We start from the raw sequence: 11,587 nt of genomic DNA on the forward strand, positions 1-11,587 counted from the left end.
CTCAACAACTCTCCCTCCCGTTGTCCTCTAGCCCTCCCGCTCTCCGAGCAGATCTATTAACTTATAACCTTCCAGATGTTAAGTCCCGCTTGCTATCCCAACACACTCCATCCGGCCCCTCCGCTTTTGCAAGCCAGTCTTGGGGGCTCTGCTTTGCCGGTGGGCTGCCCCTCCACCCCGGCTCCCTCCTGCCAGTCCGTGTAGCGCGCACCACCTCTCCGCCCTTCTTACCCTCTTCCATGGGCCTCTCGTCTATGCTTGGCTCTGGAGAATCCATTCTGCTAGTCTTCTGGCAGTTTTCTGGGTTATTTAGGCAGGTGTGGGTGGAATCTAAGTGATTCGCAGGACGCAGTGAGCCCAGCGTCCTCCTACGCCACCATCTTCCCAGAAGCCTCTTTTTTTACTTTCTTGATGGCATCCTTGGAAGTATGAAATATTTTAATTATGATGGAGTCCAATTTATTCTTTCTTTGGGTTTTTGGTGTCATATTTAAGAAGATTTTGCTTGACTCAAGGTTACAAAGTTTTACTCCTATATTTTCTAAGAGTTTTCTATTTGTTTAGTCTTACATTTAGGTCTTTGATCCATTTTGAGTTAATTTTTGTGTATGGTGTAAGGAAGGGATACAACCTCATTCTTTGACATGTGGATATCTAGTTTTCCTACTACCATTTGTTGAAAGGACTATTTTTCACTATTGAATTGTCTTGGTACACTTGTTGAAAACAAACTGACCATAAATGTGAGAGATTATATCAGTACTCTCAATTCTTTTCCATTAATCTGTATGTCTGTCCTTATGCCAATATCACAGTATCTTGACTATGTAGCTTTGTAATTAGTTTTGAAATCAGGGAGTGTGATTTTTTTCAACTTTGTTCTTTTTCAGGATTGTTCAGATATTCTGGGTCCTTTGCATTTTCATGTAAATCTTAGGATCTGTTTTCATTTCTGCAAAAGGTCATCCTGAATTGTGGGAGTAATGACATAGAAGTGTAGATCAATTTGTGAATAATGCTGTCTTCACAAAATTATTAAGTCTTTTGTTCTAAGAACATGGAATGTCATTCCACTTAGGTCTTCTTCAGTTTATTTCAACAATATTTTGAAGTTTTCAGCATTTAAGATGTATACTTCTTGTGTTAAATTTATTTCTAAGTATTTTTTGGTGCTATTATAAATGGGTTGGTTTTCTTGTTTGCTTTCAACTATTGTATAGAAGAAAAGCAAGGTATATATAAGAAGTAGAATGATGTTTTAGAGTTATTATAAAATGTTATATGATCATTTAGTGTCCAAAAATGTGTACCCTCATAAAAAATTAAAATAAAACCCACTGATGGGGCACCTGGATGGCTCAGTGGGTTAAGTGGCCAACTTCGGCTCAGGTCATGATTGCGTGGTTTGTGAGTTCCAGCCCTGCATCCGGCTCTGTGCTGACAGCTCAGAGCCTGGAGCCTGCTTCGGATTCTGTGTCTCCCAATCTCTCTCTGCCACTCCCCCACTTGAGCACACATGCACACTCTCTCTCTCAGAAATAATAAAAATGAATAAATAAATAAGTCCCACTGAAACTAAATACATTACTCAATGAGAGGGACAGAACCACCAGAAAGACCAGTTTTTCTTATTAGATAACATCCTTCACTTCTAACAATGGGCTCCAAAAATTTTAAAGGCTATGAATTAATGAATTGATCAAAGATGGAATGGGCCACCTCAGGTATTTTGACTCAATGAGAATGTTTAGAAATAATAAGACTTTTTTCAGCTTCTAGATTCTACCCTATTTGTTAGCATGACCTGAACAAGTACGTAATTTCTCTGGGCCCCAGTTACTTCAGCTGCAAAATAAAAGGATGGGACCAGGTGACCACCAAGTTGTCTTCTAATAATGTTTCCAGATTGTCAGCTTATTAAATTTAAGTGACAAAAATTAAGGGCAAATGATAATTGCTGCACCCAAATAGATACACTCTTCCTTTTTTTTTTTTTTTTTTTCAACGTTTTTTATTTATTTTTGGGACAGAGAGAGACAGAGCATGAACGGGGGAGGGTCAGAGAGAGAGGGAGACACAGAATCGGAAACAGGCTCCAGGCTCCGAGCCATCAGCCCAGAGCCCGACGCGGGGCTCGAACTCACTGACCGCAAGATCGTGACCTGGCTGAAGTCGGACGCTTAACCGACTGCGCCACCCAGGCGCCCCGATACACTCTTCCTAAGAAAGCAATGTACACAAAAAATTTTGTCCCTCCCAAGGTTATATGCTAATGCTTTCCCATTACGTTTGATGCCTATGGTCAAAATCTATAAATATACTCATTAGCCTTCTTTCCTAATTTTTATCTTCATTTTCTATGAACTTTGTATATTTACTTATAGTCCACGTGTTATATCCCCTTCCTTTTTGCTCATTTTAACATTTAAATACCTTTGGTGCCTAACTTGGCCCCTGACCATTTTCCAACTCAGAACCTCCTATGTGGAAAGCAAGGTAGAGTACTGTCTAAGTAGTACATTGTCATTTATAACAGCTGGAGAAAGTCTCCAAGGTTCCTAATGTCCCTTACTTGTTTATCAATTATAGAAAAATTTTTTATAAATGACTGAGATAACACTGAATACAAACAGGAAACATGCTTGACTTTAAATTTATAATAAATCAATGGATTTTTGAAAAATTCATCATGTGCTATCCTTTAGAACTGGAAAACATAATAAAAATAGTTTTTAAAGTATAACATAAGTCTAATTATAATTTTTAACCATTAAAGTTACAGGCACTGAGCATCTGAAATGGGAAGTGATGGAAACAAATAACAAAGAGCGGGCAGAATAGATGATTGTGTGATGGAGGCTTTGGAGAAGGTGTGAAACATATATACACTGAGGGCTCTGAAAATAATCTTTGACTAAGAAACCACTTTGCTTAGGAGATGAATAGATAAGTGTGCAATGGCTGCGAACAGCAGCCTCCTTGGTAGTGTATGCAGCCTGTTGGTTGTACGGGTTGCCCTAAGGGACCTTGGAGACAGTTTTGTTCCAGTGGACATTGAGGGTTGGCCTCATGCTTTCTCCAATCTAGGCTCCAGACAGGTATGCGGGGTGCCTTTGGAAAGCCCCAGGGCACGGTGGCCAGGGTCCACATTGGCCAAGTCATCATGTCCATCCGTACCAAGTTGCAGAACAAGGAGCATGTGATTGAGGCCCTGCGTAGGGCCAAGTTCAAGTTCCCTGGCCACCAGAGGATCCACATTTCCAAGAAGTGGGGCTTTACTAAGTTTAATGCGGACGAATTTGAAGACATGGTGGCTGAAAAGTGGCTCATCCCAGATGGCTGTGGGGTCAAATACATCCCTAATTGTGGCCCCTTGGACAAATGGCGGGCTCTGCACTCATGAGAACCTCAGCACTGCCCTTCCCCATTCATGCCCACCAATAAATCCTACTTCCTGTCAAAAAAAAAAAAAAAAAAAGGAGATGAATAGATAGATGGATAGAGATAATCTCCTAGGCAAATGGCAATAGGAACTTTGGAGACCTTTCCTTGGGCATTAGAAATCAGAGCATGGCACAAAAATAGACACATAGATCAATAGAACAGAATAAAAACCCAGAAATGAACACACAACTATATGGTCAGTTAATCTTCAACAAAGCAGGAAAGAATACCCAATGGAAAAAAACAGTCTCTTCAATGAATGGTGTTGGGAAAACTAAACAGCAGCATGCAAAAGAATGAAACTAGACTACTTTATTTCACCATACACAAAAATAAATTAAAAATGGATAAAAGACTTAAATGTGAGACAGGAAACCATTAAAATCCTAGAGGAGAACACAGGCAGCAACCTTTTTGACAACAGCTGCAGCACTTCTTATAAGACATGTCTCTGGAGACAAGGGAAACAAAGGGAAATATGAACTATTGGGACTTCATCAAGATAAAAAGCTTCTGCACAGAGAAGGAAACAGTCAACAAAACTAAAAGGCAGCGTTCATAATGGGAGAAGATATTTGCAAATGACATATCTGATAAAGGGCTAGTGTCCAAAATATATAAAGAACTTACAAAACTCAACACACCCTCAAAAATAATCTAATTTAAAAATGGGCAGAAGACATGAACAGACATTTCTCCAAAGACATCCAGATGGCCAACAGACACATTAAAAGATGCTCAACATCACTCATCATCAGGGAAATGCAAATTAAAACTACAGTGAAATACCACTTCACACCTGTCAGAATGGCTAAAATTAACAATACGAGAAACAACAGGTTTTGGCAAAAGGGGAACGTTCTTACACTGTTGGTAGGAATGCAAACTGGTGCAGCCACTTTGTAAAACAGTATAGAGATTCCTCAAAAAGTTAAAAATAGAATTACCTTATAATTCAGCAATTTTACTACTAGGTATTTACCCAAAAAATACAAAAATACTAATTCAAAGGGTATGTGCACCCTGATGTTTATAGCAGCATTATCTACAATAGCCAAATTATGGAAAGAGCCCAAACATCCATCGACTGATGAATGGGTAAGGAAGATATGGTATAGGGGTGCCCAGGTGGCTCCGCTGGTTGAGCATCTGATTCTTGATCTTGGCTCAGGTCATGATCTCACAATTTGTAAGTTCGAGCCTGATGTTGGGCTCTGTGCTAACAGTGCTAAGCCTACTTAGAATTCTCTCTTTCTCCTTTTCTGCCCCCCCCCACTTTCTCTCTCTCAAAATAAATAAATAAGCATTTTTTTAAAGATGTGGTATGCATGTACAATGGAATATTACTCAGCCATAAAAAAAGAATGAAATCTGGCCATTTGCAATGACGTGGATGGAGCTAGAGAGTATTATGCTAACTAAAATAAGTCAGAGAAAGACAAATACCATATGATATCACTTGTATGTGAAATTTAAGAAACAAAATAATCATAGGGGAAAAAAGAGAGAGGCAAACAAGGAAACAGACTCTTAACTATAGACAACAAACCAATGGTTACCAGAGGGGAAGTGGGTGGGGGGAAGGATTAAATAGGTGATGGGGATTAAGGAGTGCACTTGTGATGAACTCTGGATATTGTATAGAAATGTGGAATCACTATATTGCACACCTGAAACTAATATTACACTATGTATTAACCAACTGGAATTTAAATAAAAATTTTAAAAAATTGGTGCACTACTTAGATTATAGTCGACCCTGCTTTTCCCAATAGGAAAATAGTTGGGGGTAAGATAGAGACCAAAGGTGTCTAAATACTAAAATAAACAATAAAAAAGGATATTTGATACACACACACGTATGTGTACATATACATACATGTATGTATACATACTTATACACGTGTACCTATGTATATTACCCAAATTATAGAAGTATCATTCATCATTCATGAAGATAATATTTATGACTATCTACTCTATGCTAGGTACCATCCTCAACCCTGGGATTTTTTTTCAGTAAACAAAACAAGTTAGGGGCTCCTGGGTGGCTGAGTCGGTGAATTGTCCAAGTCTTGATTTTGGCTCAGGTCATGATCCCACGGTTCGTGAGTTTGAGCCCCGCGTGGGGCTCTGTGCCGACAGTGTAGAGCTTGCCTGGGATTCTCTCTCTCCCTCTCTCTCTGCCCCCTCCCCTGCACTCGCTCTATCTCTCAAAATAAATAAACTAAAAAAAACCAGGTTACATTCTAATGGGACTATATTGTTATATTAGATTTTACTGGCCGTAGCACCTAGCACAGTAAAAGACACACAGGATATGCTTACTTCTCCTGATTATAATGTGGAACATTATCTGTACCAGTCATTGTTGGTGAGGGGAGAACAGTTCCCTGAGTATTATGGAAGGGACTTCTTCTAGAATTGACTTCACACAGTTATGATGAGCTAGGAAATGAAGGTCTTGCATTGGGGTCACTAGCCAGTCGGTGTAAGAAACCCAGACTCCAGGCCAAGAAGGGGAGCTGAGGGGAGGGTGACAGGAAGCCATTGCCTTTGTGCAGCTCTGGCTTCTGCAGGTGGGCCTCAGGTGGTGGGCCTGGGGCAGCTGTTTGTCGGCAGTTGGGAAGAGGAGCTAGGTATGGAACAGCTGCAACTGGCCGGGCACCTGTGTGTCTGTCCGTCACTGATCTATGATGACCAGCAGAGAGAACTGGCCATTCCTTCACTTCTGCCTTCCAACCGCATGAGCTTAACCAGGTTGACGCAGCACAAAACACCACACCTGCAACAATATGTGGTGCTGATGGATTCCAGGGTGGCCCTCATGATTCCCCACTCTGGGTATCCACGCCTTTGTATAACACCCTTCACCTGGTACAGGTGGGACTTGTGACTTGCTTCTAATCAATAGAATACAGCAAAGGTGATGAATATCACTCCCACACTTAAGTTACATAGTGCTCAGCCTTTAGCAGATGAGAGCTAGAGAGACTCTCCAGCTGGCCCTGAAGGAGCAAACAACCAGGCTGTGAACTGCCTCCAGGAAGCACACCTTGGAAGGAGCAGCATGCCATGGATGAAAAACTAACTGTAGGTATCACCAGCTCTCACTTTCAGCTTCTAGTTTCACCTTTCCTTGTTCCATCCCAGTACAAGGCTTCTCTGTTTTGGTGCCATGGGCACTGCAGGCTGGATAACTTTGTGTGTAGGGAGCTATTCTGTGCCCTGTAGAAGGTTTAGCAGCATCTCCAGGCTCTACAAACCAAACGCTATTATTAGTCACCACTCTCCCCCTGTTACAGCAACCAAAAGTGTTTCCAAACATTGCCAAATGTGCCCTGAGGGGTAAAATTGCTCTGTTTGAGAACTACTATTCTAGTATAAGAGCTACTGTAGCACAGAGTTCTGTGTGGGCCAAAGAGAAATCTTTAAAAAGAGAAAGATAAGCCTTGGGCACAGCTAATTTGCACACTAGGAAAATCTATTTTCTAAGCACACACTCTTCAAAGTCAAAGCTGGTGTTTGCAGCCCGGGGTTCGATGGCTCTTTCATTTTGCTTGCCAGCTAATAATGAAGAAAGTGCTCATGTGAACACATTACAGGCACAAGTTCTTTGGAAAACATGACTGTATTTTAAACAATGCAGGTAGAAGCATTTGATTTAACCTTTAAATTGCACACTGCAGATGTAAGTCCTGTTCAAACAGTGCCTATTCTGTGGGAGAGTCTATGAAAAGACAGACCTTGAGAAATGCTTTATAAGTGACTAAATATATAGTGGATCTTTCTGAAATTTTTGCTTGAGCTTTCAGAATCTGTTCTCATCATTATATTTTGGCATAAGCTGCCATGCTGTGTAAAGTATTGTTGCCCAAGTGATGTTATAGTTGTTGCCCAAGTTAGATGTTATCACTTGTTGCCCAAGTGATGCTAATATGAAATCCTATAAGTGGCACCAATTAGGCACAGAATTATTTTGAAACAGATACCATAGATACAGTGTTACTATATCATTAATATCATATATTATATTATACATATATATTATACTGTATCAATAATATCATATATTAGTAAACAGTTTCTCTGGTAACAAAATTCTCTTTAAAGTAAAATTAACCAAAATATGAATGAATGAGTGAATGAATTAATTAATTCTTGCAACCTGTCTTTATTGAAAAGCAACCACACATCAGGCACTGCTGTCATTTCTGGAGACATAGTATGTAAGGGGTAAGGTTTCACGACTGTGGTTACAGAAATGATATGGCTCCTTGTTTAATGGAAGAGACAGAAGAATAGTTGCATAAATAGGTATAGTAAGTGTTATAATAATGTCCTGTCCAGGACATTGGGAGGACTGTCCAGGACTGTGGGAGCAGAGTGAGAAGGCACCTGACTCAGCATGGAGATCAGTGAAGCTTCCCATCAGAACTGAGGGATTCATTTGCATATGTCAAGTAAAAAAAGCTAGAAAAGTGTCCCCCAAGCAGAAATAACAACATGAGTGAACTTGAGAACTGCGATCCAGGGAAGACTAAAGGAGAGAACAGGTGAACAAGGGGTAGGAAATGAGGCTACGTGGACAGGAGGAGCCAGGTGAAAATCTGCCTTTAAGGACATGCTAAGAAATTTTAACTGTCTCCTGAATGTGATGAGAACGACTTCGATTTCATGCAGGGCTGTGACATGATAGAAATCTGCATTTCTGAAGAGCTGGCTTCTGATCTTCTAGTCCATGAAGTGTGGACTTGAGCAAATCCTGACTCAGGAAGACCATTGGGCAGCTAAGGCACAAGCAGTGTTAAAGAATATAACAGTAAGTATGTTGAAAGGTTTATGTTTTTAATTAAAATTTAAGTGTTATCTGAAAAAAAAAGATGTGGTATATATGTATGTATACACACACACACACACACACACACACACACACACAATGGAATATTACTCAGCCATAAAAAAGGAATGAAATCTTGCCATTTACAAAGACATGAATGGAGCTAGAGAGTATTATACCAAGCAAAATAAGTTGACCAGAGAAAGACAAATACCATATGATTTCACTCATATGTGGAATTTAAGAAACAAAACAACAAACATAGCAGTGTGGAAAGAGAGGAAAATCAGGAAATACACTGTTAATATAGAGAACAAACTGAGGGTCACCAGAATATAGGTGGATGGGGGAAATCAAGGAGTATACTTGTCACGATGAACACAAGGTGTTATGTATTAGTGATGAATCACTAAATTTTACATCTGAAACTAATATTATACTGTATGTTAACTAACTGGAATTTAAATAAAAACTTAAAAAAAAGATATTCATCAAAGCTTGCATTGAGCTGGCAGGGATGGAGAAGAGAGAACAGAGGATTTGAGTAAATTCTTACTTCCTGCTGTTGGGTCTGTGAAGACGCTCAGAGCCTACCTCTTGGAAAGGAAAGAAAAGCAGAAAGAAGTAGGCTGCTTGGATTCTGCGGGAGGCAAGAACACATTGCTAAATGTCTTAAATTATTACCATCACTATCATAATTATATGATTTGGAGTATAAGTTTACTAGTCCCATAAGGAGAAAATGTTGTTTGGAACACATGTTCATTAAAAAAAGCTCTCATACTGTACAAATCTGTGATTGTCAAATCTTGCCCTTAGCATCTCTGAGGAAGATGATCAGCGTAGATGTGTGTGTAAACCACACTTTATTTTTCTCTCCTAAGTCTAGTTAGCGGACATCGCTCACTATAGCGAACAATAAGTAATCTAATTTATACATTTGTGCCAAATAAAAACTGCTAGATTCAATTATATTTCAAGTGGTAGAATAATAACCCATAAAAATAGGACAAGATGTTCAAACTAGGTACGTAGACAGAACTTTAGGAATATATTTATTGTGGATGTCAAGGCGTTCTTCTGCTATAATAAAAATGTTTTTTAGGTATGTCATGCTACTGACTGGGCACCAGTTTGTAATTTTAAGCAAAGACTCATTTCTCACCCATTGCAGGCCCAACAAATGGGCTAATTTTAACACTATGAGAAGCAGAGATAGCATGTGATAGCTTCACTAATATAAACATAGCCTGGACAGACTCAAGAATTTGGAGATGATTTGCCCAGAAACCTCTAGAACTGTACTTATTAATGCCTAACTCATTTAAAATGGAACGCACTGTAGATCAAGCCTGAACCAGCAGAATTGCCCCAATTGTTTCTATTTTCAAGTTATCTAGGCTGATCTAAAGTTTAAATACATTTTCGAGCTTAATTAAATGAAACGCTTAAATTATACAAGCATTTAATACTTAATTGGAAATTGAAAAACAGATACCATGAAATCCCTAGGTAAAAAGAAAAATGAAGCAACATCTGCCAGTCCCATTTCTCTATCACTCGGGGATGAATGTGTTTATAAAGACCCACACTTTTAAATAGCCAAATGTCTCTGAAATGATTTAACCGTTTGCACAATATTGCTGATCAGTGGAAAGGCCTAGACACCTGTGCAGAACTTTTACCAAAGAATGTTTTGTGAGGGCATCAGGATGGGGTGGCACCAATCGCAGGTGTTCTGAGGATCACTTCTTGGGATTTGGAAAATCTGGGAAGGTAGGAGAGAACCTAATTCCTGATCAGGGCTGTGCCAGGATCCAAAGAGTGCTTACTATTTGGCGTGAGTTTTATAGTGATCCATTTATGAAAACTTTCCTCCCTGACATTTAGCAGTGCTATTTTATAGTGATGAGAAAGGAAAGTGACTTTAATAAGCAATGGAAAAATTATAGCACCGTGCCTTACATACACTCAATACACATTGTTGAATGAATTAATAAATGAGAGCACCCTCCCATGCCCCCCAAATAGAGCCTAAGAAACAATTCAAAAACTGTAATAAGGCTTAAAGATCATCCATTTTAACATCTCATGACACCTCCGTGCACCCAATTTGAAGATGAATAAACTGACATTCAGGGCCTTCATAATTTGCCCAAGGTCATGTAGTTAATTTAGTGATGATAACTAGAGATGCAACACAAATAGAGAATATTATCCATTTATTTAAAAGAGTCCGCTAACTTATTTATCTTTGTGTACCACTAGGGCCTCCCTTTTGCCTGCACGTTATAGGTACTCAATAAATAGCTGTGAAATTAATTAATTATTTTATTTATTCACTCATTCTTTCACTCAGATCACCTGTATATGAATACCTACTCTGGGCCAGACATCAGATATACCACCATTTGGATCATTTTTTTCCTTCAAATAAAATATATTAGAATCAAATACATATGTTCATTTCTTGAGTAAATATGATCTGATCAGATCAGATCATCAGCCTGTTTAGTACTACATTCTGTTTTCAGCAGGATTCTCCAGTTGGGGATTCTTATGGGAAAGTTGAATCACCCCATCCCAAAACTTATTTAGCCCACTATGCAATGCTGCACATGACCACGGGGCCCTCACCTGACTGACTACCTTGGGCTATCAGTTAATATTCTGTTTCATGAGATTTGTCTATCCTTGTCATGGTAGTTTACATAACCACAGATGTTCCCTAGTAACTGCAATAAAATGCAGCTCATTCAGAATTGTCATAACGGTAACTCCATGAACAGCTCACTAAATTCCATAGGGAGCATAAAATAGAATGCTTCCATTCACCTTTATGTTATTTATGACATGTGCTCTTTGACATCACTATTTTTTTCTTTTATCCACCTCACCTTTTTAATTTGGTAAGTTCCCATTCCTATGCAGTTTCTTCCAACATTCAAAGATCAGATTAGCCTGATTTATAACACTTTATCATCATACATATTCTTGCTTTAACGCAACACAGTTTTTATTTCAAATATTACTAAACACTCATCATTTGGCACCATGACATTTCATACTGCAGCCTTGTGAGATTAGTGCAAAACAATGAGGTATGGTACTTCTTTGCCCTGAGTCACATGCTTCATACAGATTAACTTGCTGTATCAAATATAGCTTAGAACATTCTAAAAAAAGAGTTCTAGATGATTCAAGGTGACATTAATCACTGTATTTTATTTCCTATTAACTAGGGGTTCTGAAACTTAAGTGTGCATGAGAATCACCTGGAGGGGTTGTCAAACCACACATAGC

The 11,587-nt window shown here is 39.1% G+C and overlaps 1 protein-coding gene and 1 pseudogene across 1 annotated transcript; both read left to right on the forward strand.

The window, feature by feature from the left end:
* Positions 1–2,897: 2,897 nt before the first annotated feature.
* Positions 2,898–3,039, forward strand: LOC122236809 (annotated as a pseudogene).
* Positions 3,040–3,085: 46 nt separating this feature from the next.
* LOC102962079 (60S ribosomal protein L10-like) lies at positions 3,086–3,449 on the forward strand. The gene has a single exon (XM_015540632.2). It carries the CDS (start codon positions 3,101–3,103, stop codon positions 3,401–3,403), a length of 303 nt encoding a protein of 100 aa, XP_015396118.1. The 5' UTR covers positions 3,086–3,100; the 3' UTR covers positions 3,404–3,449.
* The last annotated feature ends 8,138 nt before the right edge of the window (positions 3,450–11,587 follow it).

Source organism: Panthera tigris, chromosome A2 (assembly GCF_018350195.1).
Source record: "Panthera tigris isolate Pti1 chromosome A2, P.tigris_Pti1_mat1.1, whole genome shotgun sequence".
NCBI classification, from domain to species: domain Eukaryota; kingdom Metazoa; phylum Chordata; class Mammalia; order Carnivora; family Felidae; genus Panthera; species Panthera tigris.